The 27,854-nt window shown below is 40.5% G+C and overlaps 1 protein-coding gene across 3 annotated transcripts in view; it reads left to right on the top strand.

Moving 5' to 3' along the window:
• The first annotated feature begins 3,566 nt into the window (after positions 1–3,566).
• Positions 3,567–27,854, top strand: part of SYK (spleen associated tyrosine kinase) — a 49,705-nt gene continuing 25,417 nt past the window's right edge. Inside the window, exons 1-3 of one of the 3 annotated variants that reach the window (XM_032096715.1) lie at positions 3,567–3,669; positions 20,815–21,267; positions 22,723–22,883. In XM_032096715.1, coding sequence (XP_031952606.1) covers positions 20,854–21,267; positions 22,723–22,883 — 575 coding nt within the window. In that variant the 5' untranslated portion in view covers positions 3,567–3,669; positions 20,815–20,853. The other 2 variants (XM_032096713.1, XM_032096714.1) reach the window with 2 other exon arrangements.

Below are 27,854 nucleotides of genomic sequence, written 5' to 3'. Positions count from 1 at the left end.
GAGATTATGGTCCTTATTTTTTGAAGCTTCTGGTTCAGTTCAGGACATCTCTAGTGAAAGGTGTCTCTGCCTGTGGCAGAGGGTTGAAATGATCTTTAAGGTCACTTCCAATCCAAACCATTCTATGATTCTATGATTCTATGACATTTGCTCTTGTGTCACAACATTGCTTTCAGGCTATTGACTATTGATTTTCTCTAAATGTTGTTTACTGCTATTGTGGTAACATGGAATCACTGCTTCCATCAAAATTAAAATGAAGTAGATAATAAATACATCCCAAAGAGCACATATTTTTGTTCAAACAGTGACTGAATTCAATGAGATGTGCAGAAATTTTATATGCCTTAAGAAAAATTATTCACTTCTGCATTCTTTTTGTAGAGATGTACAGTCCCATCTTACTGACACTTACTTCTTCTATCATAAAGACCTTTTACTTTTGGCTGTAGGTATGGTCACATGAGAATTTGAACCTCAAATAAAATTGTCAGTGGCATTGTATCTCTTGTTGCTATGCGTTTTACAGAATTTCACATTCAATCAGACAACAAAGCATCAGTTTGACTTCAGCATTCCCTACTACAGAAATGGAGATGGCACTTGAGAAAACACTCAGTTTCAGCCTGTAATTACCTAAAGGATAAGCCACAGTAGTACCCCTTGTGCTCGAGCAGAAATCTAGCAGGGCAAACAGCATCTGCAAAAGTTGCACTACACTTGTAGGACAGAAACCAACCTAAAAATTCCCTCTTGGAGAATGAAATAAAAAATAATGCCTCAGTATGGCAGCTTCACTAAAAAAAGTCTTACTTCAACATACCTACTTGTATTTTCTCCAAAACACCTAGTCCCTGTAACAATGAAGACAGAAGGAAGGCAACAGAACAGACACTTTATAACTCCGAATTTGCAAATTTTGGAGAGCTCAATTGCATAATTCATCTTTATAAATGTTACTGATCCTAGAGTCAGTATAGTAATTAGATTTGGGAATATTCTATTAAATCATTTTAGCAAATGATCATGACTGCTGAAGGCAGAGGTCTTCGAATTATATTGCAATATATATATTGCAATGAAAACATTGAAACTGCCTCAGATACTCCCAAAAAGTATGCAGTATTACAAAGTGAATTGTTGCAGTTATTATGCTGCACAACTAGTTGGAAACCATGTACAAATTATTAATTTCTACCGTATATATTCACGTTAGGTAGAAAAATCCACAGATTTACTGAATCTTTCCAGAAAATCCAGATTTACACTTATCAAATGTCTCCAGAAAAAAGGAGGAATTATTTCACTTTACTGATTACTGGCCTTAAATAGAGCTGGCCACACATCACAGGAAAGCTTCAGAATGATAATATATATGTTAGGATATGCTAATATACAACCTTACATGTGACACATTAAATAAGATACTCCACTGTTGTGGGGCACCTTACCAAAAATCAGTATCACAGAACTCAGCTAATTTGTATTAAATCTCATATGAAATGAAAGAAAAAGTAAACTGGACAGCCTAAAGAGTATTTACTTCACTTACTGGAATTCCCCTCTACTGGTGCCATAAGCTGACCCAGGCCAGCTGCCTAGCACCCACACAGCGAGTGCTCAGTTCCCCCTGCCCAGAGGGACTGAGGACAGAACAGGGAGATCAAAAAAAGCCATGTGTCAAGATAAACGTAATTTAAGAGGTGAAGGAAAAAGAGCACAACTACACCAAATAATGCAGAGCTGGTCACTCACTACCTCCCACAAGCACAGTGACAACCAGCAAATCTCAGATTGGTGGCCACCTTGGAAGAAGACCATATCCTTCCACCCTTCTTCATCTGTCCCCAGTTCTGAGTGCCAGCCATGGTAAGGGCTATCCCTCTGCTCAGTTGCAGCCAGCTATCCCAGCTCTGTTCCTTCCCAACTTCCTGTGCACCTCTAGCTTACACAATGGGGACAGGGGCAGAGTGAAAAATGGAGAAAGCCTCAACATTGTGCAAGTAGCGGTACAGGAATAGACAAATTATTAGTGTGGTATCAATACTCTTCTAGCCAAAATCAAAGATATACCACATATTGGCTGCTGTAATGAAAGATAATTCCTTCCCAGCTAGGTCCAGTACAATTGCTTATGCAGTACTGGTGATTTTTCCACCAATTTGAGACTTCCCCTTAAAAAACAGTTCATAGTCCAATAATGACTTTCCAAAAGCTTTTTCCTGCAGATCTGTTCACACTTGGGTTTTGACAGGAAAACAAAAATACCATGAAAACAGGTGCAAGAATCAGGTTTTCTAAGTTATTATCTTTTTTCTAACATAGTTGCAGTAAGAAATGCACCACCATTACAGCAATTAACAAAAGTCTCACTGAAATGAACCAAAAGCAGAGACCTTTTTAACTGGCATGAAATAGGAGAGATTTGAACTTTGGCAGCTCACCTGAATATCAGGTGGGTGTACAGCTCATTTTCCAATAAGGAAAGAGGGACAGTGTTTTGATTGAAAATAATGCCTGCATCCCTCATTATGGGGAATGCCTGTATCCCCATTTATTATGGGGAAGAAGGAAGTGAATTTTCCTGCTGCAAGCACTGCCCATCACGGGACGCCACACTGTGTCACGCAGCACAGTTACCGCTGAAGGGGACCTGCCCACTCAGGCCTCACCCAAGGCGCTTTGTGCCACTCATCAGTCCTGTATAACCCACACCAGCAACACTTTGTCCCTGAGCAGTCCCGGGAAAAAGATAGTGGCACTTTTAGGCTGTGTAGTATCATCTGCCAATAGGAATTAACTCCATCACACAGGGTGCTGAGGAGGCCTTGAAGAAGGACCTTCCTTCAAGCTAAGTGTCTGGGATACTGGAATCTCCTTCACACCTGGAGTTGCTACAAATGTTTGATCAAAATATGGGAGAATTTTTTTTTTTGTACGAAATGTAACAGCAGTGATACCGTGCTATGGCCGGCCCCCGTGCTGCTCCAAAAGGAAACCGTCTGAATCTTTTTCTCGGCGTAGTACACACAAAGCACCAAAGAACACAGAACTTCAGTATTCCAGAATTCACCAGTTCGCAACTGGTGTGTGCACCAATACGCACACACTGGCTTTTCCCTTCCGAGAAGCCCGCAATTGACACACTTCGATTCTCTGTCCCCAGCCTGGTGCTGAGCAACGGCACGTCCATCTTCCAAAGCCAGATGCCCGGGAGGCAACGCCGCCGCTACAAGGAGCCCAAACCAAGGGTCCCAAGGAGACCCGGCACCGCGGGGTCCCGAGGACAGCCCCGTCACGCGGCACCAAGGCACCCACGTCACGCAGTCCGTGCCGCGGGGTGCGGACGGGACGGACGGTCCCTCGCCCGCGGGAGCCGGTGCCTGGCCCTGTCGCCGAGGCCGCCGCCCGAAAGAGGGGTCCGGGGGCACGGCGGCCGCGCCCGCTGAAGAGGAGGGAGCGCTCGCCCACACCGCGCTGAGGAAGTTGCCGCAGCTGCGAGCGAAAACGAGGAAGCGGTGGATCCGGCGGGGCTGAGGGAGGGTTCAGCCCCGCTCCCAGCCGCACCCCGGCACGGCTCGGCGCGGCTCGGCACGCCAAAGCCGCCCGCCCGACGGCTGCCTCCCAGGAGGAGGCGGCGACGCGGAGCCGAGTGACCCGGAGGGAGCGGTGAGTAGCGGCCCCGGGCCGCCAGCACAGGGAGCTCGGGGTGTCGAGGCTGGGCGCCGGCAGAGACGAGCGACGGAGCGCTCAGCAGCAGGTGGGAGGAAGGGTGTAGCGCTTGGAACACAAGAGAGTCCCAAGGAGCGGCGGCAGAGAGGGGCACTCGTGTCGGGGTAGGAGCGGGCCGCTGGAAACGCACCACCAGCCTGAAACCTTCCTGTATTGCAATGCTTCGAGAAATAAATACCACTAGCCCAGCGTCTCAGAAATTTAAATCTAAAACTTAGGTGCGAAAGAAAATTGATTTTTCTTTATCTCGAGACGTTATTTTGGTGGCAGGTTTTAAACAAAGCCGAGTATACACAAAAGTAGGGCTACTGTCTGAATGGTGCATAGCCTGTGAAAGCTTTATGCCTGAAAAAATGCGGGGTTTCTTACCGAACTTCCCTATTTTGTTTCCAAGAAAACAACCGGTTATTGTATCAGTAGAAGTGCTGAAAGTGACCGATTCTACAAGTCTGGTGCCAGAGAAACTTCTCTTAGTTTTGTGTTCTGCCAGCATTATTCAGTTATCTTTGTTAGCACTATGCTGCATACACTTTATGCTGTAGCTGTCTGGATTAGTTTGAGGTGATGTTATTTTGGACAAGGTTAAACAATATTTTTGTTAGATGAAATGATCTATTAGAAGAGTGGCAAGTGGAGTCCTAGTCTGGCCAAATTACATGATATATTGTAAAACAATGATTTAAAACAACTTTAAAATGAATTTATTCTTCTTTAGGGCATTAACAGTTTATAGGTTTTTTAATGTTCTTTTCCATTGGGTTTCTTCCATGCTCTTTTCATCCACAGAAGCTTAGATCTCCTGAGTCCTTGGGTTGAATTCACAGAGTAATCCATGGACACAGCCATCTGGTACAGATGCATCCGGTTTCAGCATGAAAGCTCTGTATTCGTACAGGCTTGGGGGCCATACGGTGTAGCAGTGTAGATTGAGGCAGTCCACTTAGAGGAACTGTGACTTTTTTTTTTTCCCCCTTCATCCCACTGTTGAGCATTGAGACATAAATAAGGAAGTTTGAATGTTCTTTATATTGTGACAGTTATAAGGGAGAAAGATTATAGTCATAGATATATATACTTGAACTAAAGAGTTTGAATTCAGCTGTGATTCTTAAAAAATGGCTGAAATAGATAAAAGTATATAGTTCTTTCGGCTATAAAATACCATGAGAAATACCGTTGACATGTTCTGGTTTTTCTTCAGTTAAAAAATATTCACACTCTGTCAAAGCAAGGGTGAATTGTGCAGCTTTTCCTTTTGCATATTGTTGCAATTCTGATACAAGAGCAGAATTAGATCCGAAGTCACAGGAAGACAAAAACAAATTTATTTTTAGAAATAGCTACTGGTTTATGTTGAGCACAGAATAACAGTTTAGAAGACTGACGGTGAAATTATAAGCTTGTCTTAAGCACTTTGAAGATACCAATGACCAAAAAAAAAAAAAATCTAGAGTATTTTCCTTAGTTTCCCATCCTTTCTTCTGGATCTGTTAGGGCAGAAGTATTGGAAGTGGGTGAAATCACTTCTGAAATGCATATTGTGATCAGAAGTCATGGTCTCTCAATAATTTTCTCTTTTTTTTGCAAATTACCCTTTTTTCCTTCCTAATCCTTTTCAAAATGTAATATTTAGGAGAAAACAATGAGTCCGTTGCCATTGCTGGTTTGAATACTGCAACTGTAAGAAATTCTGTTTGCATCTGAATCTACTGAAGATTCTAGGTAGTGTCATCCTTTTTCCAGATTTATAAACTTTTGGATCAGTGCCCCTGTTGTGTACACATTGCACAGACTGCCCCAGAATCTGTCTTCAGTTTCATGTGTTTAGCTCCAGAATTGCACAGCTGAAAAGGGGAACTTGTCAGGGTTTATATCATAATTACAAGGAATACAAGAGTTATCTATGAATGTGAGTAATAGTTACAGAAAAATCGTTCCAAATGTTTTCTAATCTGTTATTTTGTGCTCAACATAAACCACTAGCTACTTCTAAAAACTGCTTCTTTTTTGCTTAAATGTAAACATGTGCCTAAGTGAGATGCTCCACTGGGGCAAGAGTACTTGTACCACTCAAGGTATCTGTTAAAAAGCTGAAGATGCACTTGCAGGTGTTTGTGAGTGTCAGTAGTAAGGTTCAGTCATAAGAATGAAAACTTCTCATCTTGCAAGGATTTACAGTATCATCATCTTAATTTCGAATTTAAGAAAAAGTGAAATACCACTTCATTTTAGGGAAACAATTTTGTAGTTCAGTTTAACAGTAGTTTTGCTTGCATTTGACAAAAGAAGAAAATTTTGGTGGAGGAGGAGAGGGCAGGTCACCTGATGACTCAGCTGGCATTTCTAGATATGCTTTTACAAAAAAGGTTCTTATTATCTGTGCTACTCTTACAGAAAAACATCATTAATTTCTGCAGTTGGTTTTAAGCCTTTCAGCCACTCTCATGAGAAGAAGAAAGCTTGGGCTATGTAGTATCCTTCCCTAATCTTTTGTACAGTATAGGATAGTACAGTACACAGTTAATAATATTTATTTGAGGTGTGGTAAAATAATTTGATCACAAAGCTCTTGCTTAGTATTTGCATTTTATTTTAAGGTTCCAGCAGTAAGAGTATATAGCTAATACTGTTTACCTTTTAATTTCATGACCCAGGATAATGTGGAGGCATACAGTTAAGCAGAAGAAAACAATTCCCACTGACTTCTTTATTGCATGTTGGGGTGATTGGAAAACATCAGCATTGCAAATGCAAGAAGTGTGAAGGAGCCTGTATGCCTCTGAACCAAAGAGAAACAATTCTAGGATTTGCTGTAGGAAATTATAATTAATAAATAAACATCATGTTTGACACAAAAATATTGCCTGCCTCAAAGAAATAAAAGACAGTTTTGTAGTTTGTCTTTACATTCCAAATTCGAAACTAGATTTTCACTTCCTGTGCCTTTACATACAATGATTAGTGATACTTCTTAAGAGTGGCTCTTCTAAAAAGGAAAGAAAAGGTAAATATACTTTTGAGACTCACAGGGATTCTAATGTTATAAAGAGACTTCAGTATATCTGTATTGGGACCAGTGTTATTCAATATCTTCATTAATGACACAGACAAAGGGATCAAGTGCATGCTCAGGAAATTTTTAGATGACACCGAGCTGAGAGGTGTAGGTGGGACACCCGAAGGATGAGATGCTATCCAGAGGGACCTGGACAAGCTTGAGAAGTGAGGCCGTGGGAACCTTAGGAGATACAACAAGTCAAGTGCAAGGTGCTACACCCGGGTCAGGGCCAACCCCAGTACCAGCACAGGCTGGGGATGAACAGATGGAGAGCAGCCCTGGGGAGAAGGACTTGGGGGTGCTGGTGGGTGAGAGGCTGGACATGACCCAGCCATGGGCACTCACAGCCCAGAGAGCCAAACGTGTCCTGGGCTGCATCCAAAGCAGCGTGGGCAGCAGGGGAGGGAGGGGATTCTGCCCCTCTGCTCTGCTCTGGTGAGACCCCACCTGGAACACTGCATCCAGCTCTGGGGTCCCAGCACAGGAAGGACAGGGACCTGTTGGAGTGAGTCCAGAGAAGGTCACCAAGTTGATCAGAGGGATGGAGCACCTCTCCTATGAGCAAAGGCTAAGAGAATTGGGAGTGCTGAGCCTGGAAAAGAAAAGGGTTCAGGATGACCTAATTGCAGCCTTCCAGTACCTGAAAGAAAGATAGAGACTTTTTTTAAGAGCATGTAGTGACAGGACAAGGTAGAATGTCTCAAAACTGAGTAGGTTTCAATTACATTACAGGAAGAAATTCTTTGCTCTGAGGGTGGTGAGGCACTGCAACAGTTTGCCCAGGGAAGCTGTGGATGCCCCGCCCCTGGTAGTGTTCAAGGGCAGGCTGGGGCTGGCCCCCCTCTGAGAAAACCTGGTCTAGTGAAAGTTGTTTCTGCCCATGACAGGGGGGTTGAATCTAGATGATTTTTAAGGTCCCTCCAAACCAAGCTACTCTATGATTCTGTGATACACAAAATGCTGCAAGCTTTCCCTTTGTACCAGGTACCAGAGCAGCTAATGAAAAATTAACATGTATTAGAACATAAATAACCGTACATAAATAACAGCATACAGGAGTATGACTACACATAGTTTGTCCAATTTCACTATCACTCAGTGTGTAATTAACTGATGTTGGAATGTATTGGTTTACCAGCAAGAACTATTCCGTCATTTCTCCAGTTTTGTCCTCATTCACTTTGAGATAGTGTTCCTCCAAACAGATATGAACTTCCAGGTGTCTTGAGTGGGCAAACTGTCCTGTAAAAATTACAACAACTTCTCTTCCTTTAAAAATGGAAAGAGGCAGCAGAAGGAATCTTCCAGCACTGACACGGAGCAGAAGTAAGATGTGAGGTGCTAAAAGCTTTGATAAAGCAGGACTTTTGGCATGGTGGTACGTAAGTCCAGCCATGTAAATCTCTGAGACAGTGTCTAGGCTAGGGGTGGAGTTCAAACTGACAGGAAACACAACTGCGATTGGAGGCAACTAGAAAAGACACATTCAGGAAGTGTTAGAGTAGGATATTTACTAAGGAAATAGGCAGTTGTTTAAATATTTTAATAGCACAAATCTTTATCTTAAACAACAGATTCAGCAAAATGAGTAAGGTGTCCCATTAAACGCATCAGCCTCAGCCTATCCCTGCCTTTGTGGATAGATTTTCTTGTATTTTTTCCCCCCTGTTTGTATAAAATAAGTAAATGAGTGGAGGGAAAAAAAAAAAGAGGAAGAAACCACGAAATTTCTAAGACCAGAGCCTATAGAACAAGTAGAATCCAGAACATACAGAGAGACAGTATGTGTCTTAGCTAAAGCCAGTGTGACTGAGACCATGCGTGGGATGTTGGATCTAAAATGCTACAATCTGTGTTGCTGCTGACCGCTGAACGTGTAGTTCTGCTTTTAAAAATTCTAGTATCCATTTCAAAGTTGGCTCAGTTTAAAACAATGTCTACAATGTTTTTTACAAAATTGATTTCTTGATTTTTTTTGGTAGGGGTCTGAAAAGTTTATTTCTTAGTCCAGATTCAAAAACAGGTTAGAAATCTGCTATAAAGACAATCATTTCCCCCTAAATTTCTTGCAAAGTGCATTACAGAAAAGCTTCAACTGAAAAAAAAGTCTTCTCAGCATTTTGTTTGCAGAGTACATAGAAAAGGAAGCTGGTACGTGTGTAATATGTAATTGCTTATGGGTAAGTTCCTACTTTGGGAAACTCAGACCAAATTTGATAATTTGAATGAAGAAGTTCACTTTACGCAAAAAAACCTCAAACCTAAAACTTTGTCAAGATGATAATCTTTGATATCATAGAATCACAGAAGGTTTGAATTGGAAGGGACCTTAAAGATCATTCAGCTCCAACTGCACTACCACGGGCAAGAACACTTTTTATCAGACCAAGTTGCTCAATATCTGAAATATGGGGAATGTTGAGCAAAGGAAGCAGCATTAATATTGTCAACTTTGACATAAAATGATAGATTTCATTGCTGCATTTCATAGAATTTGTATGAATTCAACAGGGTTTTGCTCAAGAGTTAGCAAAGCAAGCAGGATGTTTAAGTAAAGATTAGTTTTGCAAATCGAGTAATGGGATTAACAGTCTTTTAAATCAGTGGAGCATCTTGATGCTGTGATGCTTGTTTGTCGCAGCGGGGATTACTGCAACAAGCATATTTCAAACCAGGAGTCCCGTGGAAACGAAGTATATATGGACAGATTCGTGGTAGATGTTTCAGAGATGTTTATTTCTCCAGCCGCATGGCCGGGGCTCAGCTCAGGAACTCCGCAGTCACGGGACCCGAGGGTCCTTGGCCACACCGGGGAACACAAACCAACCAATGGGGAATGAGGCTGAGCAGGGTCAGGGAAATCCCGTGTCTCCCCCCCCAGGGCCCCTCTCCCAGGGCTCCATGGCAGGGGAGGGACCCCAACATAAAATGATGACTTACTTAAAATAAATATTAAGTGGAAGAGCACTGCTCTGAACACTTCTGACACCCCAGAATTGAAGTGGTCATTGAGGGAGGCTTTGAGTAACCTTTCTGTTCTCAGTTATCAGGTGCAGTTGGCAAGAAATCTCATGCTGCCTCAGGTGCCCTGAACAACTGTGTGACAGTCATCATCCAATAAATGTGTCAAAGATCTGGTCTGCAGTTATTTCTATGCACAGAAGTGCAGGAAAAACATCCCAGTAAGGGATAAGTGAACTCAAACCCACTGGAACATGCTTTCTGAAAAGGATGCAGAGCTGTGTGAAAGCAGTGGTGTGTTGAGGCCATGATGTTGCTAGTGTGAAATCTAGTTGCCTCCAACTCTCAAGGGAGAAGTTTCATCAAATGGAGGTGGGCTTTTGTTATCATGACATAGCAGCTATCCATAGTGACAATTATCAGTGGACCATTTAGCCGTGTAGCCATTGATGCTGCACAGAGAACATCACACCATGAAACAAGAGGCCTCACTACGAGCTGTTTTTTCCAGCCTGGCAGTTTGTCCTGCAAGATAGGGAAATACTGCCTATTGGCCCAGAACACGCTGAGGCCAGGTGCATCCTCTGTCTGCCCAGAGTGATAAATGGGCCTTGTCAAGAGTATTTATTTGGTCCAGGTGTTACAAATGGGCTTACTTTGCAGGAGGGGAGGAGAGGGCTCATGCCTCTCTCTCTCTCTGTGAAGTGTTCCTGGAACATTCTATGTTTTATGTCAGAGGAGAGGTTAAGTTTCAGTTTGCTGGCTAAAATGGGTTCCTGCCTGCTAAGAGACTCTTTAATTCTCTCTTTATACCAAAGATAAGTAAGTTTTATCTGTGCTTCTTGTTCTGATGATAAAGGCTGATATGGAGGGAGGTGCAGACTTAGGACTTAGTCTTTTCTGGATTGCTGATGGGCTGATGCACTAATTGTTATGAAGAGTCTCTTTTGCAATGCAGTCTGTCTTTTATGATGTGCATGTCCCCATAAAATCTAGGCAGGAAGAGCTGGTGCAATTGGACGATAGTATTTTTTAAAAGAAACATTCCTTTCCTAACAAAAGGGCTTTTAAATTAAAAATTCTTTACTGTGAGGATTATGAGGCGCTTGAACGGGTTGCCCAGAGAAGTTGTGGATGCCCCATCCCTGACGGAGTTCAAGGCCAGGCTGGATGGGCCTCTGAGCAACTTGGTCTGGTGAAAGGTGTTTCTGCCCATAACAGGGGAGTTGGAACTGTGTGGTCTTTAAGGTCCCTTCTAACCTGAACAATGCTATGTTTCTGTAATTCTCATTGTTAGATAGATTTTAGGAAACTGACCCTTAGTGCTGGCAGTCTGGCTGTGTGAGCTAGTAGCACATCTTCCTTTCAAAAAACAAAAGTGCCTGGCCTTTCTTCCATACCTCTGTGGGTGTGAATTCTTTCTGAGTGTAATTGCCAGTAGGAGATGAGCCATTGGTGCTTAGCGTGTCTATAGCAGAACATTTACCTGGTCTGTGCTCCGGGCAGAAGATTTTCGAAAAATAAGGTAACATGGTATGGTTTTATAGACTCCAAAAAATGGCACTGAGAAGGCTTGGCCAGTTTTGTAGAAGCTTGCCTGTTCTAGGAGTATGAAAGGCAAGTTATTTTTGTTTCTGCAATAATTTCTGTACTTTATACATAAAGCAGGATACTGCAGACTGTTTCAGATGACAAAATAACCTTGATCTGAAAGAGGAACCTGCCTAATTTTGCCAGTCTGACTCATGGCACCAGTCCATTGAGGCATCTATTCAGCAAAGATTTTAGCTATTCTAAAGATAGACCAATAAATTTCTGAAAAAGGAATGGAGTATAATGGGGTCCGAGTGTTCTTGGCTTGTTTGCTTAACAATAAGTGAAGGCTAATATTCATGACTGAGATACTGAGATAATTTCTACATCTGTAGCCTCTAGACTTGGGACTAAGTAGAGACAGACCTGCAAAAAAGAAGGGGAGGTCATACCTTAATAATAGCTTTGGAAATGCCAGCCTGCAACCATTAGTGGTTTTAAAAAAGTTAAAAGAAGATACTGGAATGTAAGGTAAAACTATCTTTCAGGTCTGCCAACTAGTAAAACCACAGTGAACTTTATCTGAACTTTTAAATGAAATGTGGCATTTTGATTTAGTCCTGTAAGGCTATAAAACTTTGAGACTGTTGTAATAATGCTGAATTCCTCCTGTGGTTTGTTTTCTTTTGTTTTGTTTTTTGTTTTTTTTTTCTTTATGGTTGAAGCTTTTCTTGCACCTTCTGTTTGATTGTAGAACTTCCTTTTAGAACTCATGACAATTTAACTCTGAAATGTCTTGTTTACCAGCAAATTTGCTAAAAATGTCACAAGGAGGGAAAAACAAAGTTATGGATACTGGATCCATCCACACTTGGGCCCTGATCCTTCTGAGTGAAGCCAGCCTTTCTCAGTTCTCATGGTAATGAAAATTCACAGTATAATTGGCCCTGTGCTGAAGACACTTTTTTTGTGTCTGTTTGGAAATTGGACAGATATTCCAGGTTTTGTCTTCCTGGAAAAAGAGGAATATTTTGAATCACCATTGTTGATACAACACTGATAGATCTCCTTTGTCTGGCAGCTTCTTTCTGAGTTGTGAAAAACAATAGGCAGTTGTGAACCTTGAAAGAAGATTTTGGAGTTATTTGGGGGCAGGGGGAAATTTAGTGATGGTTAGATGTGTCTTTGTTTTGCTGTGCTGTCACTGTCTTGTCCATAACTGTTTTGTTCATGCTGGCTCTGTAAAAACTCTTCTGCAAAAATGAAAATATATTCCACTTGGAAACATGCTGTGCTGTCGTATTTAATGGCACTGTAACTTTGAACCAATATGCAGGCCATTCACTAGGCAGTTCAAGCTCTTTTTAGTAATTTTAGTGATTTCTTTCAGGAAGGGTGATAATTTTTTTTTTGCTCTTCACATATTTTCACTGACTTTATAAGTTCATTTCACAGCTCCCTCTGTGCAGTCGTAGTAGGGTCTGTGGTATGTGAAGGAGTTTTATTTTTTACTGTAGTTGTGGAAAGGAAATATATATTTGAAACAAAATCGGTAACATGCATATATATGTATATAAGTATATATATATATGCAAGGCTTTTGTAACTGCACCCCAGCACAGGTTGGGTTTTTTTGGGTTTTGTTTGTTTTTTATTTTGCCAGCATTGGGAAGAAACAATTATACCTGTACTATTCTGCAGTCACTACAGAGCCACAGCTGATCTTGGCGAAGGTCTGTCTGTGCTCAAAGCAGTTAAAAAGTTTGTTCACATCTTGTCACAGCAGGAAAATGGGAGATTAGACAGGACTCTGCCTGCAGTATCTTGAATGATTTCCTTCAGAGGTAGCTCATCCCAGTGGTTCCATTATTTATAGGGTAGTTTAATAGGGACTAATCACAGTTGAGTACTTTGTCCAAAAGGGAGCAGGTTTCCCCATACAAGTGATGCCACCCATTTTAAGTCTGAAATTCCTGCTTTGACGAGAGACATGGTTAGCGAGAGGCAGTGTTTGCATGTGTGACAGTGTAAGAATGGAAAAGGAGGTAAGGGAATGACTAATAGAGCATGATGGATGATGTAGGAAAACTAACAGAGCATGATTAAGGATGTAGAAAAAAATGTTCATGTTTTTGTGTAAGTGGTTTTGGTTTTTCTTCTTCTAAAAGAAAAAAGAAAGATTGTTTTGTTTTAGGTTGTTTGGTTGTTTGTTTTTGTTTTTAATATGTGTGAAAATCATAGGGTTTGTACTTCCAGGGAAAGAATTATTGTAACCCATAAACACCTGTCTTTTCTTTTTTCTTTCGCGGTAGCGTTCTGAGCTTTTTAAAAGATCAAGGCAGAAAAACCTTATTAGAAGAAAGCTATGACATGTGAAAAGATTACCAAAGTCATGACAGTCCTAAAAGAAAGGTACTGTATAAGAGAGACAATAGATTCCTAGCATCAGTGAGGAAAGCTTTTTTAGTGATGAATGCTCCTCCATGAGCTCAGTAGAGAAGCTTATACAGAAAAGCCCTGAATAGAACAGAAATGCTGTGGTGCTTTTTCTAAGCATCTGTTTGCCTTGTAATAGGGCAGTAATTGTGTTGACAGGTCAAGTAGTTTTTCCTCAGGAAATATTTCAATAGCTAGAGTGCCTGGAGTAGTCTGATGATACCAGGATGTCAGATGCAATTTAGAGTAAATGAGGGCATTTCTGGCATGTTTCAGTGGAGAAAAAAACATCTGTCTATCTGTCCTCAGTATTGATTAAGATGACTCCAGAAAGTAAATCTGCAGGAAAATATTTTTCAAATCACAGTTTTTTGAAGCTAGTAATAATTTTAGGTGAGTTTGTGATATTTCTTTTCATTTCTTTTTATGAATGACTCCTTGATACAGGAGGGGAAATAAATGGTGTTTTCCCTAAACCTAGTAGATGAAATACCAGTGCCACCTGTTTAGTAGGCAATTTTTTACTTATAAATGCTGAGGATTTACGTGAACAAGGGCAAACACTGTTTTCTCTTAAGTTCAGAAAGATGCTACCTAGGCCACTAACTTTCGTAATAATGATAAAACAGGAACCTATTACAGATTGGACTATCCCAAAGCTCACTGATCATATTGTTAGATCCAGGTTTTGAATTCCCCATCAGAAAAATATTGTGGGCCCAAAGCTAACACATTCCCTATTCATCCCAGACAGATTTTAATTAAGCTATGTTTATGGTACAGAACATATCTCGGTGTTTAAAAACCCTAGCTGGAACACTATTGTCATCCTAAAAGCATCACATTAAATCAAAACTATGTGAAAGAAAGAAAATGCTTCTGAAACTGAACTGTAACAAAGTAAAATATGGAACTTGGTGCCCAAGACAAGTATTTTTACTAGATAGACGCGCTAAGGAAAGAGCCCAGTGTTGAAGAGATAGTTCTTAGCAAGTTTCATTTTTACTAACACATGCTTCGTGTGTCTGTCATCACTGGCCAGGAGCATAATAGGAAAGTCTTTAGAGATGAAAGAAGGCATGCTTTTGGAGTTTGAAGTACAAGGCAAAAAACAGTGCAGCATAGCTTAGATCGTAGGTGAAAGGTTGCAGAATTCAGAGATAAGTTTTTGATGGCATGAGGAAAACTTTCTATGGAGAAGCTGGAGAAAACACGTGGAGGAGGCCCAAGCATGAGTGATGGAAATGTTGCTGTAGGCTGTAAGCTGATTAGAGACACCGTAGGTGCAGGCTGAGATGCAGTGCCCTAAGCATCAGTACTCAACAAAGGCAGTTCCCTGAGGAAGGTCAGCAACTCAAAGAAATATAAGTGTCACTTTTCCCTTTTAGACAGTACTACACTACATCTCCTTCTGTATGATGAATGGAACATTGTTTGGACATGTCTGCAAAAGTTGACAAAATCACCAGTATTACCATTTGAATTACACAGGCTTTTAAATGTTTTTCAGTAGGTCAGAAAGTTCACTCTAGTGTCCTGATCAAACTCTACTTTGTTATAATTACTAGATAAAATTATATTCTGCTTCATTTCCTGCCCTAATGACTTACTTTTAGACACTTGCTGTGTTCTTCCTTTGTTTCTGCATAATTTGCTCATAAAAACTCCTAAGGTCTGGATAGAAATTAAATCTTCATGTTTATGCAGAAGGGTAAAGGAGGCATTTAAAGGTAATCTGATGTTCCAATTAAGACCACCATTCCGCTGCCTACGCACATTGGAAGGTGATTTTAAATGTGCAAAAATGAGAATAGAACAGTAATTCAAATCCATTTTCTTTGTTAAACTTCTTCAAATTTGGTTTCTTTAAAAGTGACGCAGTAACAATGGATTTATAATACTTTGATGGTAATTATGTCAAAGTGTACATCAGTTTGGAGTATATCTTTAAGATTCTCCTTAAACTCTGAAACCACTAAAATATTTGATATAGTACATCAAGTCGCCATCAAATGTGTATTTCTAATTCTATGCATGCTGAATTCCTCTTAGCTTTCAGGTGTGTTACATAAGTTGAAAATGTAGAGAAGAACCTTAAAAAAACTTGTGCTGCTTTTCTCAGAGGCACGCATCTTTATTTCAAGAATCCTAATTAAATAGGAACTTAAGAAAAATGCAGATTCATATTATTCTTTTATTATTAATGTTTTTCTGTGTATAACTAGAAAACTGTTGATGTTCTGTGGGTTCTTAAACTATTACCCTGTTCTAGAACTAATTGTTTTAGTAAGCATATTTTCATCATTTGTATCTGTCTAGTGAGTCTTATACATATGTAGGCACACAAAAGACATTTGCTTTAAACCTTACTTCTTTACTTTCATACCCTGCTCACAGAATTCTGCTTTGAAAAACAAGAAAAGATAAAAAAATAACTGTTCAAATAAGGAACATTTTTTGTAACACTGCTTCACCACTACATGGCTTTTGATCTGTCATATTTCAGTCATTTTACCCATGGAGGAGTAAACTAATCAATCATAAATCCCTAAGTCTCCCTCCACATTGCTGTTTGGTCTTTTTAGAAAGATTCATACTCCTATTTGTATTTTTTTTTTTATTAGAGTGGAGATCAGTACCTCACTAATATTATACTCTTTGGTAGGCAAACTTTCAATACAGCAATTACTCTCCCTTTATCCTTGTCTAAATGTGAGATTAAATAGAATTAAGCTGAGGGTAGTAGTATGGCTAGCACAGGTTTTTTTCTAACACCTTCCAGGTGAGTTTTCCTGAGTTTTGCTCATCTGTTTTGAGAGAATGCTTCGCTTCCTACTATGCATGAATCGTGTGAGAAACTAAACGCTCATGGTATGTCTGGAGTACCCTGCTGAGGTGATGAGGAAGATGCCTGAGGGGAAGTGGGTACCTAATTTTCTTATGTATTTGCGTAATATTTTTTCTTTCATGTAGGATCAGCCTAATATTTGCATGTTTTTGTAGCTTCCTTAAAAGTCAAATTAACGACTAGGGGGAGAGTTGCACTTATGACCCTCTTTTGCTGTTATGCTCAAGCTCCTCTCTTGGGTAGCCAGCCGCACTTCCTTCAGCACTCTTAAGTGTAAAGCCTTAAATTCAGCCCTTAGGGGGCCTAATCTCTGTTTTACAGCTTTATGTTTGTAACTCCACTGGCTGGAAAAACACAGCACTACCTGTGCACCTGGAAAAACTTAGAGGAGGAGAAGACTCTGAATTCAAACATTTTCTTCTGGTCCATTACTGATCCTAGAAGGGTATTACACTCCCAGAAAGAAGGCAAGATTTTGAAATTCAGACCAAAGAGAGCAGCCATCTAAAATTCAGAAAGAAGATTTTAACCATTATATAAAGTTTGTGTGTTTATTTGGCTCTGTTCATGGCCAGATGTTGCATCAGTCTAAACATTTCCTGCCGTTGCTAAACACTGAATATTCTTCACATATAAGAGCATGGGGTAGAGAAACTTTGCTTGAAATCTACCAGCTGTAACCTGTTTTGCCTGTTGGCAATGTAGGTCATTGTTTGCTGAAACAGTTATAAATAATTCATGAAATCTAAGAGATCATAAGAATCCTGCTGCTGTTCTTTCCATAATTGAGAAATATTCTTCTATTTTAGAAACTTCCTGTATAGCAGGCCCTCTCATTCTGAAAATTTAAGACAGTCCCTCACTAATTCTATCACTGACATTTGATCTAAATTGCAATCAGTGGATTTTTTTTCCCCTTCTCTTTTAAGAACTTTTTCTGGGCAAATCATCCTGAAGCTTCTGTAGAAAATACTGAGATTAATCTGACACAAAACAATACTCTGAGGAGTAGCCTGATCTGAAATACATGGTAGACAAAGCAAATTTAAATTTTGGTAGCCATAAAGGTTTTTGTAGCCAGGGATGATGAGTTTATCCCCTCTAACGCTGTCCCCCACCCCACTTTTATTTTATTAGCTGTTATTTTCATTCTTAAGTTCTTTATCTTTTTTAGATCCTAACATTATTTTAAGTCTGAAACTAGAAGTATGGCAAAAATGAACTTTAATGGAATACATTCATGAAAATAAATTTCTACAGATGAAGAGTGTGGTGGTATTTTTCAGTTTGATATTTGTTCACTACATTACTGAGGTGTTTTGAGCAGGCACTGCAGTGCGGTACCATTCTTGGCATGAGACGCATTATGGTATTATTTTGTCCTTCTCTCCAAGTGGTACAGTGCTGGTGAAGAGCCAGTGTCGATCAGTCATGCATCCAAATTCTTGCCTTACTAAAAACCTAGTAGTAAATAAGTTTTGTTCCATCTTTCCTGAAAGTAGTGTTTAAGACTTGGTGCCTGCCTTCAGGACCACTTTGCTAGAGGTGGGTGATGTATGTTCATCTCCTAACCAGCAGTATATGTGATGCATAGTGGAGTGAAAAAAAATTACATGGGAGCATGTGAGGAAAACAAGCAAGCAGGAGTGAAGGAAACAGGAACTAGAGCATTCAAAACATACATATTTGTAAAGACTTTCAGAGTAATAGAATCAAAGAGTCATAGAAACATTTAAGTTGGAGAAGAACTTTTGAGATCGAGTCCAACTGTAAACCTAACACTTCCCAATCAACTACAAAACCATGTCCCTAACCACCAGTCTGTAGGTCTTTAAATTCCTTCAGGGATGGTAACTTAACCACTTCCCTGGGCAACCTGTTCCAGTACTTGTTAACCTCCTCAGTGAAGAAATATTTGCTGGTATCCGATCTAAACCTCCCCAGTACTACTCGAGGCCTTTTCCTCTCATTGTCTCACACAGGAGGAGACTGACTGCAGCCCTGCCTGGGGTGTCTGGCCCATGCCGCTGTTCCTTGCAGCAGAGTTGTTCTCCCCTGTGCCTTCCTAGGTGCCTGATGCTGTCCTGCCAAGAGAGATATACATGTGGTAGACTCTGGCAAGACGTGAGGAGGGGAAGAGCCTGTATACCCACAACCCTAAGCCCCCATACCATTCCCCAATCACCACCAGGTTAGAGCAGTGTACCTGGAGGAGGCAGCCAGGGAAGAAAGAGGAACGTTCTGGGGGTATTCCCTGCTACCAGTGCACTGGCACTCTTGCACCCACTGTCGCAGGACAGGCTCCTGTGGAACCCACAGCACTGGGCAGGGGAAGGGAAGCACCAGCAGGGGCTGCCCGTGTGCAGTGCCCCGACCTGCTGCTGTCCCCTATGCCAAAGCTGATAGAGCAAGCCGGGCATCCTGATGGTGACCTGCGGGGGCCCTGGACAAACTGTGGGCAGCCAGACCCTGCTGAAAAACATCATGGTCACAGGCTGTCACAGCCCTTCTGTGGTGACATCACAAGGGTGTGAGACACCACCTAGCCAGGAAGGCAGATGATCCAAAAGGGGCAAAAACTCTGCTCCACAGGATGTTTCCACTTGTTGAGCTTCATTAAATTCCTTTCATTTGAATTTTTTAGCCTTTTCAGGTCCCTTTGAATGGCATCACAGCCCTGTGATGTTTTAGCCACTGCTGTGTTTTGTATTATTTGTGAACTTGCTGGAATTGTGCTCTCCCCACTGTCCAGCACCTCAATGAAAATCTTAAATATTGACCCCAATCCTGACCCTGGGTTACAACACTGTTAACTGGCCTCCAAATGGACATTGTACTATCAATTGCAATCCTCTGGTGCTGCATTGGGTTACTGGATAAACCTATTCCATTTGAGGAAAGCTTTGTCTGGTACAGTCAGAAAGGTCATTTTGCATAGTATTTTATGTGGAATCAATGCTTGGTGGTGACTTACTAAGGACCACATTCTGCCCCTTCAGATACGGCTTCCTTTTGCAATTAACAAGTGCAAGTTGTGTTACTAGGTTAGTATGGGAACTTAAACCAGTAACTTTTAGTTGCAGATCACAAGAGTAATAAATAACATGCTGCACAGAGCTCTATTTTGTAGGGTTACAATATCTTTGCAACTTTGGTATCTCCCTTATTTGGGAAGGTGGGAGAAAACCAGAAGATCTGCACAGCGTGTGGTTTGTCATGACTGTGCCCTGTCTAGTTTTCTATACTGTGAGCCTTGTTGATTTGTGTTCCTCTCACTCTTTTCCTCCCCAAACCAAACCTTCCCTTATTCACAGCCATAGCACAGGTGTTTATCTACTGTTTTTTGACAAAAGCACAAGTGATAGCAGATCAGCTATGATTCACTGATGGATCATAGATGAACTAAGCAGTAGGCACAAACAGCACTGCCTGCTGCAGGACTGCCAGGGAAGGTGTCAGTCCAAAGTGCTGTGTGCCAAAAGGCCCTACGTTAAGACTCCCACTCCTTAGTTACACCTTTGCATTATAGACCCTCCCTTTTTACATAGTTATCCATAAAGTTTTCTGCTCTTTACCTCCATTGCATACTTTGGCCAGCTACAAGATAAATGGGCTGTTAACTCTGTGCCCACACAACCTGAATTGTTTAATGCTGATTCCACAGATTGCTTTCCTAAAACCATGCTTCATTTTATTGTGAAGGGCTCATATTTTAATTCCTATGTGCTTTACAGCAATAGAAGCAGAAACTGATCCTTTTGTCCACTTCTAGCCAAGATGCTGGGAAGTGGGAAAAGAGCTGCTGGGATTTAGACAGACAGCGTCTAACAAGATAAAAATAAAAATGCGATCTTCAGTTTAAAATAATTTCTTAAATTGTCAACATATGTATCACCACCAAATGCATTACCAAAATAGCCTCAAGCTATGCCAGGGGAGGTTCAGGTTGGACATCAGGAGGAATTTCCTTGCAGAAAGGGTTGTTAAACATTGGAATGCTTTGCCTAAGGAGGTGACAGAGTCACCATCCCTGGAGGTGTTCAAGAAACAACTGGAGAGAGCACTTAGTGCCATGGTCTTGTAGGCAAGGTAGTGATTGTTTGAAGTCTGGACTCAGTGATCTTAGAGGTCTTTTCCAGCCTAAATCATTCTGTGATTCTGTGAACATACTGCATGTGAACTGCCATCTTACTGGTTTATCCTAATTTTTCTACTGATATTCATGTCTCTGTCTTTGTATTTTCAGATATAGTATTCTAGGTTTGCTACTTGGAAAAGAAAAGCCATGGCTTCCAACACATCAAACCCTGCAAACCATTTGCCATACTTCTTTGGTAATATCACACGTGAAGATGCCGAGGAGTATCTGATGCAGGGAGGAGCAAGTGATGGACTATATTTGCTCCGCCAAAGCCGAAATTACCTGGGGGGCTTTGCCTTATCCTTGGCCCATGGAAGGAAGGTTCACCACTATACAATTGAGAGGGAGCTGAGTGGCTCATATGCTATCACAGGAGGCAAGTCGCACGCCAGTCCTGCTGAACTCATTAACTATCACTCAGAGGAGGCGGATGGCCTCATCTGTCTACTGAGAAAACCTTTCAATCGGCCACCAGGCGTCGAACCCAAAACAGGACCCTTTGAAGATTTGAAAGAGAACCTCATCAGAGAGTATGTCAAGCAAACATGGAATTTGCAGGTAAAACCAGACTGGTCTTGCCATAAAGTAGTCTTTGATCTAGGAGAAAAAGAGATTGCAGTGCTTCTTTCCAGATATTGCTGCTGCTAGGTAGTGTTTTTTCACAATGAAATCATAGTGGTTTGAGTTTTAACAGTGAGGGTTTTTTCTCCACAGTACATGCAGTAACTTGGCGACAAGTTTAGTTTTCCTGAAATTTAAATCTTTAGAATTTCTACCATGTCTTGGGCTAGCATAATCTTATCTACCTCTGCACTAACAAATGTCATCGGATTTGGACCAAAAATTAATACATGTCATGAACAAGATCAGAAATGGTTTGTTTCATTGCTTTTAATTCTGATTTTTTATAGATTCATATGCAGGCAGGCATGGTGACGTGATGGCTTGTTTTACATCTTACTCTTTTAGCTGGCCTTGTTTCTGTGCTGCTAATTTAGATTATGTCCAAAACAGAACTTGTTCCCGAAGCAGGCCAGTTTCTGCATGGCAGAGCACTGCCTATACACCTTCAGTGCTGCACGGGTCAAGCAGGAATTTTCCATACGGAGGACAAGAGGTTGGATTTTTTCCTGAGAATGACTATGAAGAAGCCAGTCTTAACATGGAAACATGAGTATAGGAGGTTGCAAAAGGAGTATTGTTTCACCTTGAGATGCCATGAGTTACCTTTATGAACTCATGAAGTTAACACAAGATTTTTAATCTCATTTGCTGCTAGCAAATAACCCTATGAATTCTGCACTGTAAAGTATATGGAGCCATCCCCAAACTGGGAAAGCCTGAAACTTACACAACATTTCTATAACTGCTGATGTTCGCAGTATCTTTTCTGATGAGTCTGAGCTCAATCTAGAAGGAAGCTGATGAACTTTAGTTAAAAACTGGTGAAATTAGTGAGGAATGCCCTCAGATTCTGGGCCCAATTTAGAAGTGGTAGGTTGAAGACAGGGTTAGAAGTGTCTAAGTTAATATTACTCTAAATAATTCACACTAAAATGGGGACTGTTCTGTCTGGGAAAATTTGCATTGATGTCTTCGACATAGACGTGCTGCAACAGTGCAAAGCATGTTTGTTTATTTTAGTACACTGCCATAGGATATGTAATTTGGAGGTATGTTTGAAATCTCAGACTGATACTAACTCTATTTAGCTATGTCTCATTAGCATAATAATATGACTTTATTTTAAGTTTAAATAGTGATATATCAGTATTTTTATTTACTGGTTAATTTTCCTTCTTTTTCTTAGACATAAAGGGAGAACCCTCATTTTGTGATGTTTAGATTACCAAATGTTAGTTTCTGGTTTAAAATCTTTTCAGCTACTGGGCCTTTTCTTCACTTGCAACAAGTATGTGCAGATTTTGGATGTCCCAAAAGCAGTCCCGAAAGACTCTGCTTTTATTGCAGAAGGTAGTTTGACTGTTTCACCATCTTTTTACTGCTGTCTAGGGGCATGCTCTTGAACAAGCCATCATTAGTCAGAAGCCTCAGCTGGAGAAGCTGATTGCCACTACAGCCCATGAGAAGATGCCATGGTTCCATGGGAGGATCTCTCGGGAGGAGTCAGAACACCGTATCCTCATTGGGTCAAGAAACAATGGAAAATTTCTGTGAGTGCATTCTTCTGTGATATTGCTGTTTGCCTCCAGTGTTACTGTACAGTTCTCTTGAATAAATCTCAAATGAGCTTATGCCCTGAAACGTGGTTCATACACAGCGAGGGCACCCAGTTCAGCATAATTTACATGACGTGATGCTTCCTGCCCTAAGCAAGTCCCTCACTTAACTAAAGATGGAAAACTATAACAAAAGCATGAAACACCTGCAGGGGTGTCCACCAGGGCCTTCTGGAACCAGTTGTGACCAGCCCAGGGCAGCCACTGGCCTTTGCAGCCTCACTGTCAAAGCCTGACGACCTGCACCCAGTACAGAGATTTATTAAACTGGTACAATTATATATAAACTGCCTGTGTTAGCAGCTGTTGGGATCTGTCCCCAGTTCTCCCAGGGACAGTGGTGGTAATTTGTTGTCTAGTTAAGCAACAGAATGAATTGCTTCTACCTCAACAGCACAATTTTATGTCTATTGCTTACCCTCTGCATTTACCCAGCCTGATGATCTTTTGTTTTCTGAGCACAAATGTGTCATTAGGATAGTGACTGACAGCTGTCATCTTGTGAGGACCAGACCCAAAGTCTTCTAACAAAAAAGAGATTTTTTTGGAAAATCCTTATTTGAAAAGTATCAGTGTTTTAACAGAGCCATCTTTTGTCATTCCCACCCCCCATCCAGAAAGCATTGATATAATGATAGAAAATTAAGCTTAAAAGTCATGGCCAAGTAAGGATCACTTAGAGCTATGTAATTTCTGAGGGAAATTTCATCACCTACCTATGTAGTCTTCTTTAGCACTCAGCCTTCTTTGGTTGTTTTAGAGCCAGTCCAAAGTGAAACCCCACAAGCGAAGTGCAGGAAGGACGTGCTTCTTCAGTACCAACTCTTCCACTTTCCTGATTTTCCATAATTGTGCCATACTAATTGCTGTTGTGTGTGCAACCCTTGAAAATTTCCATGTTTCAGTCTTAGTTGACAGGAACCAATAATTCCTTTAAATGTTTCCTGTAGAGTGAATTCCTATGAGGTCTTAACCACAAATGCTTTGACTGTAGTGACATCTCATTTCTTGAACTCTCTTTCCTTCCCTCAGTCCTTGAACCTTTTGTGTTTCGTAGCCACTCTCACCCAAGTTGCCCCACATGCCTATTTTCAGCCTCATATTCCCGATTGGCGGGGATCACATCCCGAGGTTCATTTACCCAGTTGCTTTTTCTGCCATGTGTAGCAAAAACATGTAATAAACTCATTACATTACATTACAAACTCATACTTCTAATAAAAAAACTGTTATAAAAGTTACAAAGATTTGTGGAGCCATAGATGTCTTCCTATTGCATAGGGTTTAGAGGATTTGGTGGACGTAGTTGCTGTTACAGATTACCAGCCCAGCATTACCACATAACCCATCTTTTTTCTTGCCCTGTGATTTTGCTAGTTTCTTTTCCTACTTTTTAAACATAAGGTCTGGTGGATACATAATTGAGACAAAAAAGCAATCCTTTCTTTTAATGATGCTTTTGTACCAAAAAATACATTGCTTTTTTGCTTTCTGTTTTAACACCTTTCCAAATCAAATTTTTGTATCAGCTGCATCATGATCATGTATTAAAACTGGCAGCTTTTCCAGTTTGCCTCAGGTACACATTGGTTTCTCTGTGGCCAAAGTACTTCTCTTTGGGGTGAGGGGGGGAAGGGCAGACGTGGGGGAAGGGGGGGAGGGGTGGAAAGGAAACTAGTTTTTCTTCAAAGAAAAAGATCCATTACCTAACATTTCTTAGCAACAGGGATAGGTTTTGGAGTAAGGGAGTGAAATTTTTTAGGAGACTTGACATTTTTAGCCTCTATTATAAACATTGGTCTCTTTTTATTCTTCTATGAGAGTTCCTGCTGCTTTGACTGGAAATATTTTCCCAGCATTTTCCCCGTGTTCCCTAAAGATGGCCTAGGAGGCATTTCTGCTACTGTTTGCAGTGATGTGCTCAGTGAGTTGTGGGGGAGCATTCAGACATTCTCCCACGGGACTGGTTATGTCAATGGATCCGTATTTTATTTAGTTTTGATGGAACTCAGGTGGCTGCTTCCATATCAGGTAGAGAAACCCATTGAGGAGAAAATGCTGATTTTAAGGCTCTGTTTAAACCATGAGAAGTGCCACTAGAGCTTAAATAATATGAGCTGCTAGTGTGTTGAGCTTGGTTCCCTCTTATTAAGGACAAGACTGTCTACTTCTGCATCTGTAGGATGCTTTCTGATGTATTAATTTCTCTTGTATAGACTTCCTATCTGGCCATTTTAGACCATAGTAACCACTCAGCTGCCATTTGCTCTTATGGTCTCAGGGAAGACGCAGAGAGAAAACTTCATCTACCCCATAGTTCAGTAGCCAGTGCAGCAAGAGAAATAACGTGTTGTTCGTTTGTGTTGTAATCAGTTATTTTACCTTCCTGAGCCATTCTAATGCTCAGACCCATAGACTTAGAGGCTCATCGCAAATAACAAAAGAACGGTCTAATTCAGAGAGGTTTATTGTTCTCTGCAGTGGTTTGCCTAACATGGGCTGGCTCGGCAGGCGTTGAGAAATAAACCACTCATTTCTGGCTAACCAAAGCAGTAGCGGCAAAACTGCTGAATGTGAGAGCAGTGCATTGTTTCACATTTCAGGCACAGACACTGCATAGTTTTACTTACCCAGCAGCTGTGCTTGTCAGAATATTCCGTACGTCTGTGAATTGAAGGCTTTGAATTTGTGACTGTGAATGTAGGTTCTCAGGGACTGTTTTCTTACACTAGTTGTGATACTCAAGCCCAGAAGCTGACTGAAAGGTAAAACTTTAGAACATTCAAGGTCTAAGATCTGTTTGCTTGCTGAGGTAGCAATTGGAATCTGGGAACAAACTGAGAAGCTAGATTTTCAAAGAGATCAGGTACTCTGAGGTTATTTAACAAATCCACAAGCAGTGCTTGAATATGACAAAAACCATATTGTTTATTATGGAGAAAATAATAAATGTTAGAGGGCTAGAATATTTCTGTATATTTTTAACAAGGGTCTCCAAAACTTCATTACACCAGGAATCTTCTATCCATCTGACCTACCTACCTTGAAACAAAATCCAGTACAAAAGTCTTTGTAATAATACAAGTAACATCTAGATTTCTTTAGCACTACTTTGCAGCAGTACAAGATTGTCAAATCTAGAATTTTTAATATATTAAATATGGAAATAGAAGAAAAGCTTCCTGACTGCAATTCAAAGTACCATGAATGGCATCATAAAGATAACGCTACAATGCATCCAAGGAAAAATTCTGAGCTAACTGTGGGTGTTTTACTAGGGAATTTTCAAAGATCTTTTTAAAGTTTTTGTCATGGCTTAAAAGTCAGTGAAGGATATATGTGTATGTTAGAGAGTTTGTTTTCAAACACAAGCACAGAAACCATGTCATGAAGTGGGAAGTAGTGCCTAGCTCTTCTGTGAAGAATGTTTGTGTAAGATTGGCCCTCTAGGCACAAACTTTGGAGAAAAAAAAAATAGCAGTGGAACAGAAGTAAAATATCTCTAAAATTATCTGAAAAGAAACTGAAAATAGAGAATTTTGTGCCTGAAGCCCCACTTAACTTCACTGTTTTACATTCTGTATTGGATGATGGTTCTTCACCAGATTTCTGGGGTTTATTACATTTTTCCTCGTAGAGAACATTGATCATAGATCAAACTATTAATATTGGTAATAATTTTACTAATTTTGTAATAGTATTTTTGTTAATAATGCATCGTTAAATATTTATAATATCATTGATATTATCTATGTGAGTTCATGCATGCATGTGTGGAACAGTTGAAAAATCAATTATGACTTCTTGAGCAAAAGAGTTAGTTTTCTCTGTAGTTTCACATAGGAAACAACTCTGGTATGTGGTAAGGGTTGGCATATCTTGATTTATCACCAGTAATGACCACTTAAGTTAAACAAACATGTGATCTTGCGTATGTGTTAAAAACCAGAAGTTCTGAAGTTGGTGGAGGATAAAGAATATTCAGAAATACTGTTTTACATTCAATATTAGGGAAATTGTGAGTGAAGACATTGCAGCTTAGCAGTTTAGTCTATATAACTTCTTACATGTCTTCATAGCTGTATGTAGGTCACATAAAATATGAACTGTTGTGTAAAGGAAAGTAGGAAACTATTTTGGTGTCATATGAGTGTCTTCAGTATGTAATGAGAATATTAAAGAGGACAAATCTAGTTTAGACCATTATAATGAGTTACAGTAGTACTCATCATGGCATTCCATGGCAACTAGAAACTAAACTGTCTTTTGTATGTCACAATAGTTACTATGAGTAACAGTATTTCAAAATAATGTTTGAAGTGCAATTGTCGGTAAGAGTTTTCTTGTCTTTTGTCTGACCAAAAATTTCTGTTCCTGGTATATTTAGCAGTCTATATTTACACTAAGATTACTGCCTTCTTCTAGGAGTTTGCTGCTACTGGACTGCATCCTGAGCTAGGTCATTTTTCTGACCTTGTAGAGAATTCTTTAAATAATTCTATTAGTATTATTTATCCATAAAAAGCACTGGACATTGTTGACACCATAGAAGATGAAAACAATCCTATTAAATGTGACCTTAATTCAGGGATATTAGTTAATGATGAAGTTCCTCTTCAAAGTGCCAAGCAGTTCTAGGCTTAGATGATCATAAGAATTTTTCAAGATAAATGATAATATAAAGACACTGAACAGTGTTTCTGGAGGTGCTGTCTTCCTCTCCACAGCAGCCTGGATGATGCCTGTGACTCTGGGAGAGCTGTTTACTGACCTTCAGTTAGGTATGTGTTGGGTGCCACTGGCAGACCAGTGTGGCAGGGCTGTGGCTCCTCAAGGCAGGCTCTGCACTGGGTGCTTCAGCAGCAGAGTGGGTCTGATGTGTGAAGAAAAGCTGTGGTCCCTAAC

The sequence above is a fragment of the Corvus moneduloides genome, chromosome Z, assembly GCF_009650955.1.
Source record: "Corvus moneduloides isolate bCorMon1 chromosome Z, bCorMon1.pri, whole genome shotgun sequence".
Taxonomy (NCBI): Eukaryota; Metazoa; Chordata; class Aves; order Passeriformes; family Corvidae; genus Corvus; species Corvus moneduloides.
The sequence above is the reverse complement of the archived record's forward strand: the minus strand, read 5'-3'. Positions and strand labels throughout refer to the sequence as shown.